Below are 25,917 nucleotides of genomic sequence, written 5' to 3' on the forward strand. Positions count from 1 at the left end.
TTGATGTTGCATTAAAGTATATCTACTATTAAACTTCAACATGGTTATACATGAACACCCACTACTCAAACTGTAGCCTAAAACTGCCAAAGCAAATTAACTGCCACACTTGACCAATCTAAGTGGTCTGTGTGGGGTATTTTGGTGAAGTCAGTCTAATGATGTCAAGTCAGTGCACAGCAGCTTGCATGTAGCAATAGTCGTATTTCGGCTCCTTAACACCTCGTAATTCAGAGGATCTGCTCATGTTGAGAGGAAAAACACATGAACGGCAAACAGAACTGCAGTGGAACATTTCTTGTCACAGTGCATGATTGAGTCCATTTTAAAAAACACTATTCTTTTTTTTTATACAGAAATCAAGTGAGACGCAGAGCTCCGAATATGAACATACAACAACTACAGAATGATGACATGAATTTAGGGCTCCACTTATAAAACACCGCACAAAGCCAAACAAACATTGATCATTCAGATTCAATTCCATTATGATACTTTTTCCACTAATTTTTACATCTTCTATTTTGATACATAACATAAATCTAAAATGCATGTTGATGTTGTTAGTTAAATAAGACAAACCAGGGCTGAAACCTGTCTGTTTAATGTCATGTATGTATTTTATGTGAAGACTAGTGTAAATTGTGCCAGGTTTTTCTAACTTACCGATTTGTCCTCAAGCTCCAGTTCCAGTCCTGCTTTCTGCATGTTGGCTTCGTACAGTTTCCTTCTCTCCTGCATAATGACATAATGTGATCGTATAAGTGTGCTGCACTGAAACATCACTGGGTAGCTGCTTCCATCAGTAATCTCATGTACTGTGCAACCATCATCTGAAGCAAAACACTGCTTTGTGTTCCTGTCACGCAAAGGTTTTGTAAACACCGTAGCTTTTTTTCCCACTGGGACTCAGTGAGTCAGAGTCCGTAAGAAGTCTCGCACATTCATTCAAATCACATACACATTACATATTTTAAAACATGGAATTATATGTCATATTAATAATTTATTTTTTATTCAATACTAGCATAAAATATAGATTAAAATATAAACCAGAAACTAAGAGGTATTTTTTAGATTTTAAGTTTTTTGGGGAACAACAAGAAGTTGTAAAATCACGGTATCAGGATCACACATATATATAGAATCAGGATCACACATATATATAGAATCAGAATCGTTGTGTATATATATATATATATATATATATATATATATATATATATATATATATATACGTTTTTGCTATGGAATCTGTTTTACATGATTCAAAACAGTAATCCCAAACTTTTAAATGTTATTGTATTCTCCTGGATTACTATCTTTATCTGGGTTTCCATTTATCCATGTATTTCTGCCTTTTATTAGGTTTTACAATAAAAAGAAAATAATTTGAGATGTCACATATCACAGTGGGGATATTTGGACCACCATAAAGACAAAAATAAAAGATTGTGTATACACGCACTAGTTCTCCTTGTCTTTCCATGTGTCACAGAGCTATGTGAGTACACACAGGCCTCTCACCTCTGACATAATTACACTCTGGTGCGACTGTTAACAGAGAAGTCACAACAACAAATGCGTCACCAGAGGAAGTGAAAGAAAGACTGGCCAAGTCTGAGATTCAAAAAGTTCCAATGTATTTACTAGGGCTCACCTGACTTGACAACTATGCAGCTAATTCAGACACTGATTTAAAGGGGATAAAAATTCAGTAAATTGATAACAGCAACCGTAATAAGGCTACATTTATACTTTTTTTAATATTATTTTTATGTTCTTTTTTTTTGTAAAACAGTGCTTTACTGTGATTGTCAGTTCACAATTATCACACTTAATACTCAAACATACTTTTTCATACAATTTTCATACTTAAACTCAAACAAACAACAGAAACATGCTGTCTTAAATGATATAAATATTGTTACACAGGATTTTTTGTGGTTTTGGTTTCTGTTAATTATCTCTTATTTTTATAAGTTCTCTTCAAAGAAAAAAATATAAGTAGTATTATTCTCATGTTTTGGTTACTGAAACCATTTGTTTTGTGTTCAAATTTACCAGGTCAGTCTGTGTTGCTGTTATAAAGTTAAGCAACCTGCGCCTGCCACAGTGGCACAGCCATTTAAATGCTTCCCTCTATCACTAGTGGGTCGCAAGTTCAAATACCAGAGATTCCATGACCAAAATATTTTTATTATTGGCAAAATGATATATTGATTAGGCTCTAGTATTTACACTTGATCTGAAATATATAATGATCACTCAAATATGTTTTTAAACTATTCATTCTGTTCATAACAGACAAGTTATTTGTCTTCCCTTTACATTCTAGTAATTCTAGTCATTCTAATTTTCAAGGTTTGTAAATTGTTTCAACTTAACACATCTACTATTCATATTATGACTAATGTCAATGACAGGCTGTTGGGTAAAGGTACACATGTGTTTGATACAGTGGACACTGAGGTATATGGCTCACCTGTTTTTTTTTGTCTTCTTTATCTTCAACATATGACAGAACAAAATCTATCCGTCGTTTGCCATCTCTGAAGTACACAGAGTCCTTACTCTGTTGCTGTTTATCCACCTACACATACAAACACACAGACACACACGTTGTGAGCCACAAATCATCACATTTAAATTAATTTACAAGCAAATTTGTCAATAAATTCCAAGTCACCTGCAAGCTGTAACTTGTTGATCTTTTTGAGAACCATACTTTTGCCAATCCAACACAACACCCAATGAACTAGCAATCAAGACACTGATTCCAGAGCTTCTATGGCTAAATCCACAAAAGCCACACAAAGTGGTAACACCATTCAGAGGCAAGCATATATGCTGTATACACAGGCAAATCACAGGGATGTTCTGCCCTTAGTCCTTCAGCAGATTCGAGTAAACTTTCAGAACTACTTTAACAATACAAGAGGTGATAACATCATTCCTGATAATTTCTCACTGCTGAAAAACCAGATGGGCCTCGTTTCTTAATGGAGAAGCAGAAGTGGCACTTCAACCGACAACACTCATGGCGTGAAAGAATGTACTGCCTTTGCTGCAAAGCAAATGAACCAGCACGTGGAATTGGACCTTTTTTGTGCACTACTGTGTTTTCACTACATGAATGAACCACGATGTTGCCTTTATACTTTGATACTTTCTGAGCGAGCGTACACACGTTGAGAACAGAATTCAAATCAGTAAGGGCTTATTATTGCGCAAAATGAGAAAACAAAACAAGAGCGTAAAGTATATTCCTATTTATATGTGCCTTGTCCAAATGGTACTTTGAGAAACAAACAAAGAATAGGCTGGCTTTGTTAGATTATACTTTACATATCAGTAAATGCAACAGCACTGAAATCACAATATGGAACTGTAGTTTACAACAGAATTTACTGAACATTTTTGTATCAAGATTAAAGGGGTTAAAAAGACTACATGCTGCAATTTCAAGTTATGAAGTAGACACAAACCAAAACAAGGTACAAGAGTAAAGAGTAACAGAGTTAGGCCTCTTTACGGTTAAGACTTCCTAAGCTTTTTACTGCCACTCATAAATCAGATCTCTGAACCTAGTGTAGGACTTTGGTTTAAATGACATGCGATCAAGGGCTTTAGGGCATATGTATTCCTCTAAACCATGGCTACACAAGGGCAGGATCATAAGGATGGTTCTACAGCTGTTTCTCAAGGGCTATAAATAGCAAATAATCGTAGCACAATAACAGTGAGACAGCCAACAAGCCAGCTAGCCCAATTCTAAAAATGCACAAAGCTAGCTATCCTTTCTCTTGCTCTTGCTGTTTGGGTTGTAAACAAACCTAGCTGCCAAGACCACAGTCTGTTAATGCTGTTAACTGGACTTCTCTGTCAAAAGAACCCATTTTCTTTCAGCCTAAACACAATGAAAGGGAAGAGACTTCCCCACATTGCTGGAAATATTTGGCAGCAACTCCCACATTCTTTACTAGGTTATACCCGCACAGTCTCTTGCCTGAGTAATGCATGCGCTGTTAGCCATACTGATTCATAACCTCTTAGCAAATCCGCGGCCAGCTCAATCTCTGTAATGACCTTTTTCCCTGGAGGCACACAATACCCATCCTGAACTAGCCAAGCTGTGAGCAGAGGGAAGAAGGGAGAGAAAGAGAGTGAAGAGCCCTTTACCTCCTCCATGTTGTTCTCCTCCATCAGGCGATGCATTACCTTAGAACAGTCTGTTTTAAATGAGTCTAGATCCTTGTCTCTTGTGCTAGCTATGACCGAGGATCACCCTAGACACCCCTGCAATCCAGACTCCCTCACATGTATGCTGCATTCCAGTCTACTCATCCAGCTTATGATGGTAGATCAAGCCTGTGCTTGCTTGCTCAGTCATTCACAGGACAGCCAGAGAGGGGGCTGGTAGTGATGACATCAGCATGCCGGCAGGGCAGCCACAGCCCTGCTGATCTGATTTCAGAAAAAAAAAAGTAGAGAGGGACGAGAGGAGAGCGATGCAGGCTGCCCAGCTGCCTATAAAACTCGCCAACCATATGAGTGGTCAATTTAACCCCTTAATATTTACAATCCTTCTGACCCAGATTTCCATTTGTCTCTCTCATTACTTAAAAACAAATCAGCCCTGTTTCCCATGTCATTGACTGAATATTAATTCTGAACTATAAAAGCCAGAGCACACTGACGTAACAAACACCAGCAAACAAAACTCAGAACGCCACAAACACGGCACTTTGACCCCCAAAGCAAAAAGATTGGGCACCCCTGCTCTAGAATGTTTCCACTGTTCTAGAGTATTCTGTCCAATTCACTCTGGTTCATTTGACCTGTCACTTCTTTTCCTGGACGTTCTAAAGATATTAATATTATAAGATGATCTCGTAGTGTGAGAGGGGACCTGAATCAATCATCAGCCTTCTGTTCTACCACCTATAATCAGAGACCTCCGATTTTTAAGACTTAAATGTACACAAGATAGTCAGCGATACAAGCAATAGCCCATGGAAGAGCAAAAGAAAAAATTACAAGGAGACGTTTTTTGCACTCAGCACATGGACTTCAGATAGATAAGTAACTTCATAAAATATGAACCACTTCAAGACACTCACTTCACAATTTCAGGAAAGCTGCTAGCTTACGAACGGAATGGTATTTGAGTGTGCTCCCAGCATAATACTCATTCACTACACAAGTTGCTAGCTTTGTGCGTGTGTCTGTGTGTCGTGCTGTGTCGCAACTGTGCTGACTCCCTCAAGACTGGGGACTCTAGATTCTTTTTGAAGCCAAAACGCGTAATGTGTAATAATGCATAATTATGTGTAATATCCTCTCTTTATTTAGTTCTGTAAAAGACTGATGTGAAGTGTGGGATTTGTAATGAACACCAATGGACACTAAGGCAAAAATGAACATTATATCTATATATCTATATCTGTTGTAAACATTCCTACTCATATCCTACATTGGCGCTGCAATATCTGATGATGTGTCTTGAAGGTGGGTGGAACTTTTGAAACACTACAACTGCTTTGGGGTGGATTTTCTGGGAATGGGCTGATTTTATTTATTTATTTATTTGCCATTAGCTGGTGAACACAGACAGAAGGTATTTAGCTAATGTCACTGCTTGGAGGCTTAATATCAAATTGCAGCCCTTTAGCTGTAGCAACCTTTGCCTGGTTGTATTTATTAGGCTGTATAATATCAGCGGTTAGGCTAGCAGTCAGGATTGGTTGACACAAGAGGAATTCCCTACAGTTGTATGATTAAAGCATTTTGGGTATAAAAACAATATACTAAACTCTAGTTTTCAGCTGGAATAAAAATGTGATCTTTTATTTAAAAATAAATAAAATAGCTAGTAAAAAGAACTGAAAAACTACAAGCCTATTGTTAGACAGATATTCATTAGTCACACACACATTCACATTGTGGTTAATAAGCACTAAGAAAGTATATTTCACCACTGAAGTCTTGACTGATATCTTTGGCGGAAGCACTTTCCAAATATTTATTTTCCTTTAAACAGCACTTCAAAAATTACTCACAGTCTTTCAGTATTTAATTAACATTAACTGGCCAACTGAAAATTCTCATGAACTAGTCTGCCCACTTTTCCATCTTCTATACAAACAAAAAACATAAGCAAACACATTGTCTCTATTTGCATATGATATGTATTTTGCATTCAATCCAACATGGCAAGAGTGAGACCTTCACAATAGCTGACAAACAAGTTGTGCAACCCTGTACTTTGTTTATCCTTTGCATTATAAAGGTAGTTCCGCTCTTGGTTTTGGTCCTAGTTGTTGCTTTTTCTCTAATAACTGATCCTGGATCCGTTCCACTGCTGCAATTACTGACAAAGCTGTGGTTTGTAGGCAAAAAAACGAAGCAGTAACCCGAGCCCTCCTGTTCACACTGCACATGCTCACACAGACTCCCAGGCCCTGTTGCAAGCCGTGCTGAAATTAGCTCCTTACTGCCTCTTTTTACAGCAAATGGCACACCAGAGCAGTGAGGCCCAGCAAAGAGGGTGCCTTCCTTTGAGTGCATTTCCCCAGTGCTCTCATTTTACATAATTATACACTGCAGATTACATGTGCCACCAGTGTTAGCTCTTCATCACAGTGCCTTTTAAAGACAGTCAACCCTAATTCTATAGCCTGAAAATCACCACACAGAGGGTCTATATTTGGTAAAACATATAAACTGATCGCAGGCCAAAGCTGAGCAACTACAGCGGGCCAGCTACGGCTACAGTATTTCCCTACTTCTTATTGAATATCGTCACTGTCAAATCAAAACCCTGTCAAAAAATATTTTTTAATTTATTTTATTTACATTTTTATTTTGTCGAAAATGCTGCATTTTACACTGAGCATTTCATGATGAATGAACCAACAGCAATGGTGTAAATTACCTGGCATAAAATCTTGCAACATTAATTTATACATACATATTTTTTAACTTAAACATTATCTTAAACAGTTATCATTTTCGAGACAGGAGGTGACATCAATGAATTTACAGTACTAAATGTAAGCTAAAAATACCATATTGTGTAAAGAAACTGTATTCTGTTCCCGACAGTCTTCATATGACTCCACCTTATGCTACACAAGAGAACCTCTTCAAACAAGTGGATACCTAATAATTATGCAATGCGACAAATTAGAGGCTGCTGCTGTGTATAAAACATGCTTGCTGATGCCTTTTCATGTCCGTTTTCATGTTAAGGGTTAGTTTATCATCATGAGAAGGGTGGATCCCATGGCTATTTCAGATGAGAGCAGCCAAGCTTGCAGTTCCTTCCCAAGAGGCAAATTACAGGTCAAATACACTGCGCTGTACATCTCTGTATGGAATTTAGGCTGATGTTTCAGAGTGTGTGTGTGTGTGTGTGTGTGCTCTTTACATCCTTTTAGTTTGTTAAACTGAAATCATAAATGCAAAAAATACCAGTAGTAATGAATGTTCCATTATTGCTAGCAGGTAAGTTCCTACTACTACCAACACAAGAATCCACTACAAACGCAGGCCACAGGACTCATCATACATGCTCAGTAAACCAACGGATTCAAAGGATATCACAGTTTTAAAACCCCTAAACTGACGGCAAATTCATTACTAAATTTAAGACTTCGACTTCTGATTTTGTAAGAATTTAGACTCCATGTTGTGAAACAGACGTTTTAGTGCTTTTCAAACACTTTTCACAGCATTATGGAGATCCAGTCCTGAAAGGTTACGCAATATAGCCTATCTACGTGTGTTGTAATAGCTATGAAACAAAGGTTTCAGCGTAATGCTGTACTGTGGCATTTTGATAAAGCCTTGTCTGGGCACATCGAGGTGTTTCGTCACAGCCTTGCTTAGGAATCGTCTGGTGTGTCAGACAGAGGTATCAGGCAGGATATGCTTATATAAGTTAAGTTTTAAGCAAGCTACATTGTTACCATGTAGCCTCGCACCATAACCCAATAAGTAAGCTCTCGATTAGATTGATATCTTATACAAATCTAATCTTAAGCTTAATTGTTATACTCATAAACCACGAGAATGTTTATTCATACCTAACCTAACAGCTAGCAGTGCTGAGTTGTGCCATAAAACAAAATAAATATTTAAAAGAGGTAATGGACAATCTTTGATTTGTGCAATATTCCTTGATTTCATAACACGGGTGGATACTGAACAATTTCAAGCTAATGGTATTGTTTACTGACAGCACAGGGTATTGCACAAGTTTTTAGAAGCTTTCTTGCTACATGTTTTCAAAAACCACACGTTACTGGATGTCAGTACAATCATATGCAAAGTTTGGGTGCCCCTGGCACATTACAAGTTTTGTTGATCTTCTAAGTCAAAATAAGTTATGTGGTACTGTTTATGTTTGGTCATAGTGTCTAAGAGGAAGTGCTAGAGAAGCCAGGACAACAGCAGCTCCAGCTCAATAGCCACACCTTTATTAGTTCCCAGGAATCACCAAATACGTGCACTATTTACAAGTGATGAAAGCAAAATACAAAATGAGCAAACAAAAAATGAAACATAATTTACAAAATATACAAGGCTCAATGCAGCCTTTATATAAATTATATATCCCTTCAACTTAAGGCTTGACAACAATACAGGCTTTAGGCTATGAATTCTGTCCTCAGACAACTGACGCTGTTTTATGTCTGCAGGACTCTTAAAGAAGACTAATCTGTTAAGTTTACCTCCTTCAAGCAAGAAAGCAAGCCTCCCTCTGAGTTAAGCTGTGCTGCTTTTATACATTCCTCTTTCTGCCAAACATGAGCAGGTTGTACCACTCAGTAGTGACAGCCTCTTTCTCTTTTAGAGGTCTGTAGGGAGCGCTGCGGAAAACGGGTGGTTTCTACCCCTCCCACACAAGTTGGTGTTCAGGGCACGCATGTCCTTTTGCATTTTTTCTCCCATGGATCTGAAGGTAAGTATGCATTTTCTTTATCATTCTCTTTTATTTTTTTTCCTTAGGTTTCTTTAGATAAAGAATTAGATGTTTGTGTCTTCATATTTGATGTATTTTAAAAGTCAGAGTGTGCGCTGCCTGCTCCGATATGTACACTCTTTTCTCAGAGGCATTTAAATGAATATTTGTGTTCTTATACTTGGTCATTTCAAAGTCTGTTGCCAGTTTTCCGAAGAGGAGGTGTGACATCATAGACCTCATCTGGTGATGATGGCTTGGTTGTAGTCATATGCAAGTTAACATATCGTCTACAGAAAACACACTTCTGTACGTTTTAATCCACAATGACTGTTTACTGTTTTTGACAGTGTTTTGACAGCATTTAATATTTTATTTGATATGTTATGTTTCATTTTTTCCAATATGTTAAACCCAGCAAATAAGCAGAAATTATTTTCTGCAGTTTTTTTAGCACTAAAATCTATAGAAAAAAGTGAAAAACTACAATAGGTCATTATCTCATTGATTACGAACGTTTACAATGAACAGTAGTTCCTTTCTCACACTGATACACAGTGATGCTAGCTAACTAAACATTTCTGCTACATCTTACAGACAGAATTGAGCATTGTTCTCTTCTAAGCACATCAAGCAATAGTATAATGTTACATGGGCAGCAGGTCAAAAATGATGCAGCGATTCATGCAAAAAGAATGTGTTATGGCTCACATTCCCAGGCTGGTACCAACCGCGCAGGGAGGAAACTGGCTGTGATTGTACCAATCATGCAGGGAGAAAACTACCATGTGATAGAGGGGAAAACTTACTGTAACTAATTTGGGATATTTTTTTGGAGTGAAAAGCAATCATCAAATCTAGACCAGCAGAAAATGTAAACACAAAGAGTTCTGAAGGCCACAAGAAGCAGTAAATAACAACAACTCACAGACAGGCATGGGACCCAGGATCTGATCGTCTAAATACCACATCATTCCTTTATCACGACATGGAAATTATATGAAATCAGTTCTTAATCAGTATTCAAATATTCAACATAATGTCTGTCCAAGCACGTCTGCTCCCTAAATGTCACAAATACGTAGAAAAAAATGTATCATTTCTAGATGGTACATCTAAAACGGGGGGAGAAATATCAAAAGCTGACAACGTACCTTTTAACCTCTACAGCAATCATGTCATTTTATTTTACTTTATGCATTATAGAGCAAAAACTACTTTACAAAATACTTGATGATTATCAAAACTAATGCACTTCAGAAAATTAGTAATGACCACCACACAGCATGTTATCAGGCAAACAAGCCAAACAAAACACATTCACAGCATTCTATGAAGCCACAAAAAAACTCAGTTCAACCCTCTTTACCGTGTCGTACCCTTGAGCGATACTTCAGAAACAGTGTTCTCTTCCTCCAGATCTGTGGGGATTAAAAATGTGAAAAAAGCGCAAACACACACAGCACAGTCGCTGTACACCAGTCTTACACAGGCACAACAGCATGCCACCTGAGTTTAGACATCTTGACAAAGGAAATTCATGTCTGCACTGCTTTAATATTTTAAAATCTTTCCTGTTCTGTCAATACTTTTTCATTAAGCATATTAATGGTCTGCTGATTGTCATAATAATTGTAAACATAACTTTCCACCACTGTACTGTCTTCTTCTTTGTCTACCGTAGACAAACACAGTGTTCTCTGTGGTTAAAAGAAGCAGGACTAATGCTGACATTATCACAGTGTAAAAAATCAGTTTGAGCCTCGCTGCAAAACTCTGTTTGAACCTCGCCAGCTACTGATTTGATTCTTGCCCTCCCCAGTCAGCCTTGTGTTCCTGTAATCTTGTGGGTCCCACAGGAATTCTGCCTAAATCTCAACCTACCCTTCCTAAAAACTGAAAATAAGGAGGGGCTAAACATCACACTAACAAGCCATGGTCATAACTACAACAACCAAAGGGCAAGAAGCTTAATCAGTGAAGTTTATAGCTTATTTACATAGTGGCACTGACACCAAGCTCAAACTAACAGTGGCATTGACATTAACACAAACCAGCTATAAACAACTGAACATTATTTTCCTTGTAGCCAGAGAAAAAAATTAGAGCAAACTTTCCAGACACCAATTAAGGTCCAATCCCATTTCTTATTTTTACCCTTATCCCTTGTTTTTGAGTGTAAATGAGTTACAAGGGGTAGTGGTTTAAATCTTCCTCTACGAAATGGAACAACCTTTCAAGAGACGAGTTTTGAAAGACATTTACGATATGCCAGCCAGTATCATTTAGGAGTTGTGTGCAGCAAATTGGAGAAATGTTGGAAAATGAAGTCGTCTTCAATGCTGGAATGCTGGTGGATTGGTTTGTGGTATGTGGGATAGGCTGCAAACATGTTTTGTTGTAGTTAGCCTAGCTACATAGCATGCTAGTGTGTATAACGTTAGTGACTTTGAATTCTGTTAATGTTCGATGAACCCATTTGTGATACACACATAACGTGTTTATACTGATTTGTGTGTTGTTTCTCGCAACACTCCTGAAAAGCCTCTGTTGGAGGGCCATGTCGCCATAACACTTCGTCCTACCCCTCTATTCCAACAAGAATCCGGATACCACTAGGCATGAACACGCAAAATGGAGGGTTAGGCCTAAGTGGTAGGGGCAAGGAGTGAAATAGGATTGGGCCAAAGTTACATGCTGGACACCTAGATGAGTAACATCAAACAAATTTAATGATTTGTGTTGTCATTTTTGCACCAAGAAATGTCAAGGTTGATTTTGCTATTATTTCATTGAGTTTGTTTTTAAGACAACAGTAGAAACCATTATAATTTATGTCACTATGTCTGCTATCACATATAATTTAAAAGAGCCATATCCTATTTTTTTTTTTGGTATTTTATTTTGTCCACTGACATTCACTTATGACATTTGTGTGGGTTTGTGTACCAAACACAGTCATAATTTAGTTTTATGTAACCAATTTCCAAACTCTCTTTATCATTTAGAATTAAACAGGCTGTTCTTACAAGGCCTCTCTGAATGATACATATTGGCTTTGTGCATTGTGCCTCATTGAAAAAGCAGTCTGCACAGAAACACTCCTAATTACATCAGAATGAATGAACGGGGCTAAACTGATATCAGCTGAATAGAAGAATATGTAAATGTGTTGTTTTTGATGACACCTGTAACTTTATGGACTGGGGACAGAATTCTATATTTCAAAACAGTGTTTACATACTACATCAAACATGTTTTATTAAAAAAGAGGGAAATTCAGTTTTCCTTGATATAGGCCCATCAAATGGTATAGGATCTAATTAGACTTAATTCATAGCTGGTCTGAAAAAAAATTAATATCCATTATGCATAATATTCCTAGAATCTGCATTGATAATCTGTATGTGGGAAATCATCCCTGAGCATTGAATAATACAACACCCACACACTTCTTACCCCTGCAAGGCTGGAAAGATGTTGAACAGGTTCAGTGTGTTCTTTCTCACACTGATCACACACAAGCACTGAGGACTGACTGGAGCATTTCGACACTGTGCCAGAGCACTCCGAACAAAGACTGGATGAAGACTTCAGAGAGAGAGAAGGAAGTAGCGGACAGTTTAGGTTAAGAGGAGAAAAGAAAAGAGGAAAAAATGAGGGAAGTGAGCAAGAACACAAAAAACTCTGCAGAGACAGTGAGAGAGATAGAGCATGCTCACAACAGATAAAAGATCACACAATCTGATAGTAGCAGTACTAAAACTATTTCTCAGAGGTTTCTTAGGCAACCACACACACAACATTAAGCAAAATGTATGTAACAGATTTCTATCACAGGTGCGTCTGTATGGCTGCTATTTCAGTATTCTTGCTATTTGCAGCCAACAACAAAACAGAGGTCCCCGGTAAAAGGGGGTTTCCTGTACATACTGGTTCATACTTCCTGATCCCGCCCTGAAACGCTCACACAAACCCGCATACAGAAGAAAGACACACACAAACAGTGAACACTAAAAGGTAATCCTGCTAATAGCTTGCATTGTAATCTAAAAGTCTGAAAAGACCAACAATATATACAGTGGGGTCCAAAAGTCTGAGACCACTGGTAAAAATGCTTCTATTTGGCACTCCTTTCTGATTTAATACAGTATTTCATTAAAATTATATTAGCAGCATAACAATGTGTGTGAGAACATTAGAATCTTAGATTAGGAATTCCGAATTTCTTAGTATTTGGTTTGCCCCTTTTGCTTTAATGACAGCATTTGAGGTGGCATGTAGTCTAGAAGGAATAGAAGGAATAAGACAAAAAAATCTTTTTGCACAGTGGCCTTAACATGGTCACAAATATGCTTAAATTTGAACACTGCCTTAGAAATAGTAAAGAATCTTGAATATTTTATATTCCTTCATCTTTCTTTGTTTTCAGCTTTTCAAAATACTAAAACTTTCTGTTGTTACTTCCAGGTTTAAATAAAAAAATAACAGATTTTCATTGCAGTCTCAGACTTTTGGACCCCACTGTGCATTTTTTTTAACTAAGCACAGAATAGTCTGAAGAGTTCACACAACAAGAAAAACACAAACAACTAACGAATTAAACCATGCCTGCTGTGCCTGGTTATGATTGTAAATTGCAAATGCCACATTCTGCAAATGTATATGTAAATAAGCTGTGTGTCTCTGAGGTTGTTTGCATGACAGATGGTCCCGCCTGTGAAAAGGCACGAAACACTGGTTGGTGGTCAGACCGAACACATTTGATCAAGGTTTCCTTTTCAAATGCACCTTGACAGCGGAAAATACTGCTAGATATCATAAGACTAGGTATCATAAGGTACCAATAAGCCAAATAAAAGTATAAACAGGCTAGGGTGTAACAACATGGTAAACATGATAAGAGATTACAGTGATGCTTAGTATACCCTCACGTCATACTCTCCAAATCGCTTTTACAACACTTGGTGTACTAATAACTTCAGAGCACTGTACCCACAGTTTTGTGCCAAATCACCCTCTTTTACATCACTTACAATACTAAAACAGTACTGTGTGCTGACACTGATACTCAACATTGGATTTACTCATTAACTTGTTAAGGAACTGAAATTTGCACAGTGAGACTGCTTTGGCCCCCAGCTGGTGCTCTTTGCATGAGTGGCATTAACGAAGTGTTATTATAGTGACTGTAGAGTAAGTAGCATATTTGTGATTGTGACAGATATTACCTTGGCATCGTCATGCTGAAGGGACCCACTGTCCAAAGTGGAATGGTAGCCATTGTTCTCCTCTGTGAGAGAGAGATGGAAAGAAAATGAAATGACAGAACTGATAAGAGTTCACAAAAAAGTAATTATTACTATAACTAGGGATGCACAATGATATTGGAACCATACCAGTATCGTCAGACGCTTATCAGCTTATCAGCTTCAGATAGACATTTAGATTTGACTGATATTTCAATTCAATATTTGATGGAAGTATTTACTGTGTTCCTGAAAAGCAGACTGTTTAGGCAACTCTGGGAATCTGCTCTAAATTGTTTGCATTTTATTCACTGAATTTGTGGCCCTACGGAAATAAATATTACATTTCTCCATAATACTAGCCCAGGTAGAGCTAGACTCAATTTCTAGATTTTATAAATGTTTACATTTCGGCATCAACATCGCCATCAGCAGATTTGTGAAAAATATCGGACACTGAGATCAGCAGATCACAATTTTTGGTGTATCCCTAACTATAACCACTGTATCATCGTGGCAGCGCAGGTTCATTTAGAATTCAGATGATATAAGATCTGGAATTTAGAGTTTAGAACATGTCATATAATTCCAACGGAGAGTTCTAAGCAGAGACACTTGGGAGTTGCCCATCATTTCCTGTGTCTTACTCATCTTAAACTTGTCTTAGTCATTTACTACAGAAGTCTAAACAGCATATCTTGGCTTTCTGTCAGCCCTGTGAAGAATTACAGCAGCACATGCAACAGTCACAGCCCAGCTGTCCTCTTCTTTAAGCACACTCTGTCTTAAATCATTAACCCTTGCGCTGAAAACAGAGGGTTTCAGTATAGTCTGGTTTGTACGTGAACATCCCTGACATTTTCCCAATGCCATTTTCTAGTAAATAAAACTAAAGGCCTTTTTAAAAGAACATGCACTGTAATCACATTGCATACAGACATACGCAGCTGCTCAAAGCAAACAAAGGCTGACAAAATATGACCAGCCCATACTCATAAATGATTCAACATTTGCATGGCAAGCAGAAAAGTAAACAGCTTTCAAGACAACCCACACCAAAGTAGAAATAACAATAATAATTAAATAAATAAATGGAACACCTCATGTTCTCATCTAAAAACAGTCTGAATATTGGGAGGAATCTGTTCTGCTATTTTAAATTTACTCTGGGCAAAGCCTGCGTTTGGGTTGGGCTGCTGACGAGCTAAGATAAATTATCACAGGGTACAGATGAAAAGTCTCAGCTGGGTGTAGCTATCTCTTTACATGTGAAGAACCAGAGACAAACCACTGACAAAAAGAAGTTATGAAAAGAAAAAAAACTGCTTCACTATTAGAGTGGTGTCCATTTTATACTCGACACAGACGAAATGTGATAGACTGGGTGTTGACTGAAAGTGTTTTTTGGTGCAATATGTAATTTTAGTGTGATAGATTTTGCCCAAGTCTACTTCTTTACTGCTATTAGTGGTCTTCTTGAATAAAAACTTCACAACGTGCAGTGACACACTGTAAGAAGAAGTCCAGAGATAGCATACTCCTGCAGTCCAAACACCTAATCCTCAGAAAAGTATGACCACTGAGGACGGGAACTTTTAGTATGACTCTTCTAAAATGAGACTCAAAAACTCACAAAGCAGTTCGCAGAAATCTTTACAACTCTTGAGCTTTGAAATCAGATTAAGCTGAAAGTCGATGTGATACAAAACATCTGTTTCAATTAAATATGGCATAAAAAATATGGCTTAAACGTTAGCCCAGGGAAACTAGTGTTGATAATCACATGACTGTATCTGGGTAACTACATCATTGTGCTTCTTCTAAGTACTGTGAAAAGCACTCAGTCTGACTTCAGCAATGGCCCCACCTTGGCACTACAACCATTTGCAATCAGTCACAAAGTTAAAAGCTTCTTTCAACTTTACTCAGATATTTCCCAATCTAGAAAAAACAGCTGGCAAAAACACTCTACTTTGGTTAAATTTAAATAACACTGAGGCTAGGGTTAGTCCAGTTAATGTACAGGCTACTGCAATGCAGAGCTAGGGTTTAGGTAGAGGCTCATTTTTGTAAGTGTACTTCATAATTTTAGATTTGGCAAAAAAGCAACTGCACCTCCCATATACTCCCAGTGACTGTAAAGAGAGTTTATATAGAGAAAGACCAAAAAAGAAACCCTAACTTTATTTATTCATGAACTTAAACAGACATTTGTTTTATTTTGTGTTAGTAATAGCTGTAATTTATGTAAGTAAAACATATAAAAACAAAAAGGAAACCAATAAATTACCAATTTACTGTCTGGGCACACTGTGCTGAGCCCAATACGTAGTGTCACATGTCATATGTAGTTAACACTAGGCACAGTGACAAACCTCCACAGCTGTTTGGATTCTAGCTATTTTGTCTAAAGGGTTCCACAGACTAGGCCCTGTTTCCGTTTCTTCCCACACAATCAGGAAATGCCAAGAATCAAGCACAAGTTGAAGTGGTAAATAGAAAGCTGTTTTCAAGTGTGCAAATGATTTCTATTTTGAAAAAGGGCAATTGTTTTTACACTAAATTATTCAATGTTGGCTTAATAGTAGCCAGTCATGTGATACTATTAGAATTATCAAGAAATACTACTGGACTTGTACTTACATAAAATAAGCCCTAATTTGTACTTAATTGGTAAGATCCAGATAGCATTATTCTACAGTTTAGAGTAATGAGTCACAGCAGTGTTACATGTAGACTGATTTAAACATACATAGAGCATTTGAACTGTGTGCATGACACACAGTTTCACAACACTTTTTAAGCTCAGAGTGTGCGGAAATTATGAACTGGACTTATCAGGTTTAACCAACTATCATGGTAGTTAGATTAGCTAAAGCCCAGAGCTACCCAAAGCACATGTGTATGAAAAATAAAAAATAGTTTGGCAAATTTACATACAATATTCAATCAACTGTGCATATCTACACTATGTTTACACAGTCATATGAAACGGTTCTGTACAGAGAACACACTACTGCACACTGTAATGCACAATTACTGTTTATTTACTGAATATGACATATTGTAGCATAAAACATGTTCTGTGCAAAAGGTCTTGCCTTGTATTAAGCACTTGAATGCCACATTTACGTTCCCTGTAGAGGATGTGTTTACTTATTTTAACATATTTTCAACAAAACAGGCAATTTGACACAGTGTTCAAATATATAAAAACTATATTTAGAGCATTACATTATGATATATGTGTGTGTGTGTGTGTGTATATATATATACTGTTTACTTTGTGTTAATTAGTGATTTACAGGTATCTTGGACTTGATAAAAATAGATAACGAGTTTAGCAAACTTGCACTTATCTCTTATTGTGCCTACTTTTAAAACTTTAAAACTAACCATCAGATAACAAATCTTTGTCACTGTAGATAAGTTGCAAAGTTTACAACCTCTAGTATCACATGTTGTCAGGCTCACCGCCACACAACAAGGTAATTCTCCATGTATAATAAATCCATAACACACCCTACACATGAAAGGTCACTGGTGAGATAGAGATGGCAAAGGATGAGCCACTAGAGGATAACTCTGCTGGGGCTAAAAACCAAGGCGGCTTTTCTGCTACGCTAACAACCTCAGGTTTTGCATTGCTGGTTCTCTGTTGCTGTTATAAAGCATATGCTGCATGCTGCCTCGCTTTAAGCATTTATGGTGAGCGCGATCAGAATGAAACCGGAAATGAATTCTGCCCTGTTCAGACAGGAAACATATGATGCAGACGTTGGGTGGTTTAGCTTGCCAGTGCAAAATCACTACATGAGTGTGTATTTGTCTTTTGCCATAGCAACCATTCTGCTACTCACTAAAAAGACCCTGTGAGGTGGATCTCTGTAGTAAAAGGAGACTGCTGTACATGATAACGGAGTTCAAAGTATGTATATCTATACATGGTGGGGCTATAGTGGCGGTAAGTGAAAGAAGGTCCATTATGTGTGTTGATAAAACAATGCCAAGCTTTGATTATGTCCTCTAAACTGGATCATTAAATTTTATCATTCTAATGTTATCTTACCAGAAGCATAAAGTTCACTGTCAAATGCAACTGACAGTACATCAAGATGAACACACATACCACTAAAACGTCACATCATTTGTTTTACAAATGGGCAGAACTAATATAAGTCCAAACATTTCCTCTGCGCTTACTGTGTAATGTGTATCTTTGTTTAACAAATAGAAAGTTTAAATTAGCTTCCCATCATTCAATCTATTCACTCATAGTATCGCAACTTAACTGACCTAAGTGTCACTGACACATACATTTATTAAAAATTATATGATCAGCATAACAGTTTGAGTGAAAAGTAAAATCTCTGAAATGTTTACTTGAATTTCAGAATTTCTTAACATGTGGTATGTCCCCCTTTTACTATAATGGCAGAGTAGAGTCACGCTGATCAAATCCACCTCAATGTCATCTGAACACATTTATCCTGTTCTTACTTGCCTTTGTTAAAACATTTTCAAAATTAAAGATTTTTTAATGTGGTCTCAGACTTTTGGACCCCACCATACATATATACAAATACAGAATATAGAAATATAAATTTCTCAAGCTGTGGGCAGAGATGTTACGTCTTGTGACACCTCACACATTTAATGCACGTGTGTTTGAAACCTCATCTCCCTCTGGGTAGGTCCTAAAATGTGAGTCCTGATCCCATTACACTTCTTAAGTACACTCCTTTATATATTTTATCACTGTGCTGGAAATGTGTCTTTTCACATATTACAATTACTTTTTTCCACAGAGACACACATAGTTTGGAGGTCAGAGCCACAACACATGGTCAGCTATTTATACAGGACACCATGGGTCACTCTAGCCTTACAGACCCAACATCTTGTGGCAGGACTGGCTGGTAATGATCCCTCTGCTGCTGCCAATAACTTCTACCATCACCCCATCCACTGTGTATGAAAACCTTGCCTAAGAAAGCACTTTTAAAGAACCATAAAAGTGGTTTCTGCTCATGGCGTTCTCTGGTTATGTTTTGATAAGCCAGATTAAGGAGGAAGAGGGTCATGCCTAGCTCTGTGTTTCAGTGTTTTTGCGAAAAAAGGGCTGTCTCAGGCAGTTGACTGAGAAAAATAGCAACTGCTGGGTGACAGAGTATTTCCACTGTATGACTACACTGAGAGAGAGAGAGAGAGAGGGAGGGAGGGAGAGACTGTTTTCTCCTAAAAAGGATTCCAGATCTTCGGGAGGCCACTTTTTAAAGGGGACGCTGATGTAAATTCAAGCCAAGTTAATTCGGATTCTACTAGACCCCTTGTTGCCCACATCCGTAAACGATGGCCTTGATTTTTAAACATGATTTTCGACATAAAATCTGTAACCTAGCTACAAACGGCCACACTGTGTTTAAACGACGATTTATTCATTAAAACTAAAAAAGATCCTTTCAAAGTAAAAAAAATAAAGTAAATCATACAGTTTAAAAAAACTTCATTTCAGTCTTTCTTCTCCAACTTCAAGGTTTGAGCTAGCATACAAGCGAGAAGCTAACCGCCTGAACTCATGAAGCTAACGTTCACTTCAGGAGCGCATTTCACCTCCTCGTCTCAGAAGCGGAGCACAAACAGAACTTCTGGACTAAGGAAATATAAGTTTTCCCGAAGAAAAAGGGGGTCTGTGTGTTTCAGTGACTGAATCTACGTAAGGTTATCTGAGCTGTGTCAGTGGAGTTCATGTCCTCTCTGACTGACGCACCGTTATTTAGTGGTTCTTCTTCTGGACACTCACCGCCACTTGGAGAACCGGCCTCGCTCATCTCAATCAGCGTCTCCTCTTTTGACTTTCCCGTTCCCCGAGTCATCTTTGAAATGTTTCACTTGCTGTTAACACAGAGAAAATACCGGACCGCCGTTTATTTCTGTGCGGGACTCCGTCCACCAGCCTCCGCCCCAGATTCCTCACCGCGCGAGCTCAGCGCCTCCTCGCCTCGCGCACTTTCAGCAGAGTGGTCTCAAAGCACATACTGCAGCTACACGACCCGCCGTTAAAGGGGAGGAGCTCAAGAAGGGCAGTAATAATATCGGAGGTACATTAAAACCAACAGCACAGCGGTGAGAGCGTCACAGCAAAGAAGCAAAGATTCAGATCATTAGACAAAGTTCACTGGAGGGATTCCTTCTGAATCGATTCGTTCAGTGTTTCAGGAGCGCGCAACAGAGCGGGAACCACAGCGGCACCGGTGAGCTGCCACTCCACATTACCCTCAACTGAGGCTTGTAGGCTCCTTAACATGTTGTGCCTTAGAAGTGAATTATTTTAGACAGATGCTCTTTGCACCCTGATGTAATTAGCAATGTGTACAATGTGCAATGTGTACAGTTTGAAAACAGCATCATATATACCCTGGTGTAGACAGCATCATATACACCCTGGTGTAGACAGCATCATATACACCCTGGTGTAGAAAGCAAACTATACGCACGGGTGTGAATAGTTATGTAGGTTATTTGCACCCTAGACTAAATAAGGATGCGTACTATTTGCGCTCTTGAGTAATTGTCTAATGATTAGACTCAACTTGTTTATGCATAGCTTTCATAATTTGTAGTTATTGTTGTGATAGTGTTTTGCTATCCGTTTGCTGATTTGTTTGCTGAAACTGATTTGTTTCAATAAAGTTTATCAGTGATGGCACTGATAATCCCACTAATGTGAAACATGAATGTTTTCCTTTTTTGTCCTATATACGTAACTGCACTTTAATTTCTACTCTACAAAAAACTGAACACTAGTAATTATTTATTATTGATGCCCTGTGATGGACTGGCGACTTCTCCAGGGTGTTTCTTGCCTTCTGCCCAGTGACCGTTGGGATAGGCTCTGGCAATCCAACCAAATGTTACATAAAAGTGCAAGAACATGTTTTCATAGCTTTGTCCACTATAATCTTCTTGTCTCTACCTTTCTCTTACTATTGTACATAGTAGCATTCCTCCTCTTTAACAATGGTAAAGCTTTTTAGCTGGTTTTAAAGGTTCCATTACCATTCTGCAGGCTTTTCTGGCAGAATTTTTCACAGTCCCACTGCCTGTGTATCAAAGAAGTGTATGGTAAACTATAAACATTCTTGAAAATTTCTCCAGTATTTCAATGAATTTGATCAATTCTGTTAGAGCTGCATATATGGATACATTTTGGTGCAATACTTTCCTGAGTTTCTGGAAGTGGCTCTCAGTTCTATTATTTGTGTTGTTACCCATGGTGATAACTTTTTTCTGAGCATCGCCCTGTGTCAAAAAGTAATCAACAAATTTTTGGTCTTGGCATAGAATTTTTCCAAACATAGCTGATATAGCTCATTGGTGTCACTGTGTAAAATGGATGCCAGTGTGGTCAGAGGATCTTTCGTTGCTTGCCTTGTGAGAAGCAGCTCTGCTATTCCTTTCTTCCATTGTCTTATCACATGGATAGAGCACAGAAATACATGAGTACCTTCAAAGTGTTCATGTAACACTTTCATTTGGGTGGCATCTTTATCCACCATGAACATTTGAATACTGTTCCACGTGGTTCCGTTTCTCTCTTTGAAAAGGGCATGCATTTGAGACAGGTGCTGTTTCTCCTTGTAGAAAGGCATATGAGACATGCTCTCCTAAGCCCTGTTCATCCATTACTGCAAAGCACTGAAGAATGTAATCCTTCATGTTTGTTTTATAGGTGGCATCTACAAAGACTATGTCTGGATTTTTTCTTTTGGAGTGCCTGTCTTATCATCTAGATGAAAATCATTTGAATGCTTCCACTATCATCTCCCAACATCTCAGCTGTATGGCCTCTATCTTGCAAACCATTTAAAACTCTGACAAGGTGCTCTGCAGCTGTGTGGTCACTCTGCTCTGCTTTATATTAAGTAGATCCTTTAATTAAATTTTTTCATGAACCCTTTCAAGGTGGATGCTCTGACATGATAATGTTTAATAAACTAAGAATTAGCTGCAAATATGAAATAGAAATATATATCTTATATCTAACTTTATTATATTCATACTTACCTTAAACTCTACCCATCTTTCGATTTCTTACCTTTCCTCTACAGGATGATTATGTTCTTTCATCGCTTTAGAAAAAGTAAATTTGCCCACTTTCCTGTGTCTTAATGAATAAAAAGATCTATCATGCTTGTCTGCAAAGTAAAACAATGAAAAAATACAAAAATAAACTCATTTTAATTTTTAGCCATAATAAATGTCTGTAGTAAAACAATTTCAACCATCTTCATCAGAGAAGCGTAATCACCTGAAGAGCAGAACTAAAGCTAATGTGCATGGCAAATAAAAATTGGACTTGGATCACTCTCTGTAGGTGTCAAATAGCAAGTTCTCTTGGCAGTGGATACATGACAGAGCCAATCTAGAGTACTTATTCAAATCTGCAGGAGCTGAATTTATTATTTAATACTATTATTTATTTTTTCTGATCTCTCTTTGTGCATTGGATGGTGGCACTGTGCACTTCATAACCTCACTGCTCTCTCGTATTCCTAATAACTGTCAAATGACTCTCCTACACAAATTGTCCTTATTTGAGAGTAAACACTAATATCCATCATCATTACAAGCCTGGCATGATACAGCAATATCACACAATTCAGTTATTGAAATCACACCTTCACTGCTTAATCAATTTTAGAGATGAGCCTATATGGAAACAGCCTGCCGTACAAACAATGGTACTTAACTGCTCTAAATAATTGAACTGCACTAAGCTACCACTACTGTTATAATGAGCTAACATTAACATTAAATCACTGAAGTTCTCCACAGCTTTTCAGTTTACAAATTTGGAGTCAGACACGAGTTAGGTACAGACAGCCAGCAGTGGGGAAATACCATGAGTTTACACTTATTAACATAAACTAAGCAGCTGTAATGTGAGCTAATCCTAGCTCAGCTTGCCAGAATGCCACTGCAAATATAGAGTTAGCAAGCTGTTAACTAAGTCAGCAAGCTAACTTTAGCTCAAACTTAACAGGTTTCGCCCAACTAGCTCAGTTCACCAAAACCGCCATTGCACAGCTATTAAGCTAGCTCAAATAGCTTTTACACAACTTTTCATTTCTCCAAAAAAAAACATTAAAATACAGAACTAGCTCACTCTTTATAGTTACTGATTTAAAAAACCCTGATTAATACCCTATGATTTAAGTTTTAGCAATTAAAGCAATATTTTGCAAGAATTGGTATTTTTTGTTCTTGGGCTCTAGTTTCTGAGTTTAATTTTTTTTTACACCACTGTCAAAAATACAAATCATGCTTTCAGCCCCCCTCATGTACAGCTGTACACGTGCGAATTGTTGACAAGCTGAAGGATACAGAATCCAATTCCCCTTCGTGTGCACGCACGTCACACAGCCATATGGACAGTACAGATTACACTTGAGAGTTCTGTTTCTATGTGTAAACAACCGTGAGTGTAATCAGAGGAGAAAGAACCATGTTGACCTGCAAGGTAGAGTAATATTACAGGATTTTATTACAGGAGGTTGCTAACTTTCAAAGCTTATTTGGCATGATATTGACAAAGGCTGACTTTTTGGCGTGAGGTGAATTTATTTTTTTAACCTGTCTTGCATCATTGTATCTATTTAAGCTCTTGTCAACGAGTGATAGCCAATCCGAGATTTACTCTCGTCCAGTCTTTTGCTCTGTCTCTCTCTCTTTTTCTCTTCCTCAGGTAATGTCGTCTTCTTCATCCTTGTCGGAGCTTCTGCCATAATGTCCTTACTAGGAATACTAAGCTTCTTCTTTTAGCTAGCTGAAGACTTGTAATTGTCATTGTGTGATGAGCAAAGCGCCATGCAGTTGTTGCGAGAGGTTTCCTGCTTGCTCCTCCAAGGTTACATGACGCTATAGCAGGCATTCCAGCCCCGGAGTGGCAAAGACAGAGACACCATTCTCCCTATTATAAGTCAATATACCATCAAAATGATTTTGAAGCTGTCATTTTAAAGTAAAATTGTTCCATAATGTTGCTTTATTCAACTGATTACTGAATCACTTCACCACCACCTCAAAACCTCATCAGACCAATGCATAATTTCTACTCTAATACTTGCTTAAGCATCCAGTTGCCTGTTGCTCCAATTGCAATTTTAGGTTGCCACACATCAGTTACCTCTGAACCTCATTTTCTTTATTGTCTGTTAGCATAAAATATGTTTGCTAGCTAAGTTGGCCAGCCAGCAAGTAAAGGTTATTTTTTTTCAAAATGGCTCGATATGCATTAACACAAGCATTAAGGACTTTGGTGTTTATGTCAACATCTCTTAGTTAACACTATTGAAGTATGGTAAATGGCAAATAATTGTCTAAAATTCAACTTTACACAACTTAGCTACCAAAATTATGAGGCAAATTCTACTCACTCTTCTCCAAAAGCAATTGCTAAAATTCTGAAATTGTGCCTTTTCTGCAACCCTGCGCTCTAACAGGGCAGCCACTGACAGACACGCGCATTTGTGTTTGTTTGCCCCTTTTCTTGTTGTGGTACAAATAGCTGTAGCCGATGCTTCTTGCACCCTGGTGCAAATAGACACTCTGATTATTGTTTAATTAAACGGCCCATATCCTACATTTTTCTCATATTTTATTGTTTTACATGAGGTCCACTGGTAATGTTTGTGTGGTGTTATTTACAAAAAAAAACAATCATAATAAAATTTTACATCACCATTTCTTCCCTACCTCTGTTTTTCCTTAGAATTAAAAACTTGTTTTGTGCCTTGTAGACTGATACATGTAAATAACCTCTGTTGTGATTGGTGGCCCTGTATTAAGCCACATTCAAAACCCAGTGTAAGCTGAATAGGAGTGGCTAAAGTTTGTAGTTTACACTGAATAGGCAGATTTATGTAAAAGCATTGGTCCTGAGATAGATAAAAAAAAGCTTTTCGCTGGGTTCGAACAAGAGCCTGAAACCACAAGCATATTGTGGTGTCAGCAGGCAAGTCACTTCAAGCCATGTACTTTCACTCCATGGAAGACACTAGCCCACTCAACTAACCCACCGCCCAACATAAAATAGCACAAGAACATGTACACATGTTAAGCTAACAACAACAATTTATCTACAAGAAATGTCTCTCATACTACAGGCACAGTGCCTCTCGACAGCCTCTATGTGTGGCCTCTTTGCATGGACATGCCTCCCACGCTCCCACAGCAGCACAAGTGGAGGGAAGTCACAACACTGAGAGCTCCAGTAGCTCCAGTTTGTTTGTCCTCTCACATTCATTTGCCACTAAAAAAAAGCACAGTTACTATATGTAAGTAACCTAATCCTGTAGACTATGCTTGGATGGACAATTTCTAGATTCACACTGTGCAAACAGACATTTTTTAACCAGCATAACAGGAAACTGTTATAAACCATAACACCACATTGGCTATAGCTGTGCAAGTTAGCTGAGCAGAACCTTCTTTCAGGGAGATGAATTAGTTCATTTCATTCACTCAGAAAGTGTCGTCACTGTAACAGCAGAAACAACACGATGCAAAACACACACACATTAGCACATTTTTTAACATAACTTTATTATTTGTCACAAAAATGAGATACATTATCTTTAAAGGATAATTTCACCATTTTTTGTATAAGTCAAGTTATTCAGAGTGGCCTTTTTCTAG

At 37.9% G+C, this 25,917-nt stretch overlaps 1 protein-coding gene across 7 annotated transcripts in view; it reads right to left on the reverse strand.

The window, feature by feature from the left end:
• Positions 1–20,289, reverse strand: part of ano5a (anoctamin 5a) — a 32,062-nt gene extending 11,773 nt beyond the window's left edge. The window contains exons 1-6 of one of the 7 annotated variants that reach the window (XM_036576000.1): positions 19,988–20,289; positions 14,200–14,261; positions 12,428–12,559; positions 10,348–10,389; positions 2,486–2,593; positions 667–735 (exon numbers count right to left, since the gene is read on the reverse strand). In XM_036576000.1, coding sequence (XP_036431893.1) covers positions 667–735; positions 2,486–2,593; positions 10,348–10,389; positions 12,428–12,559; positions 14,200–14,261; positions 19,988–20,093 — 519 coding nt within the window. In that variant the 5' untranslated portion in view covers positions 20,094–20,289. Of the gene's footprint in view, positions 1–666; positions 736–2,485; positions 2,594–4,182; positions 4,401–10,347; positions 10,390–12,427; positions 12,560–14,199; positions 14,262–19,987 lie in introns of those variants that run through there. The other 6 variants (XM_036576002.1, XM_036576001.1, XM_036576003.1 and 3 more) reach the window with 6 other exon arrangements.
• Positions 20,290–25,917: the final 5,628 nt, after the last annotated feature.

Source organism: Colossoma macropomum, unplaced genomic scaffold (genome assembly GCF_904425465.1).
Source record: "Colossoma macropomum unplaced genomic scaffold, Colossoma_macropomum, whole genome shotgun sequence".
Classification (NCBI taxonomy): Eukaryota; Metazoa; Chordata; class Actinopteri; order Characiformes; family Serrasalmidae; genus Colossoma; species Colossoma macropomum.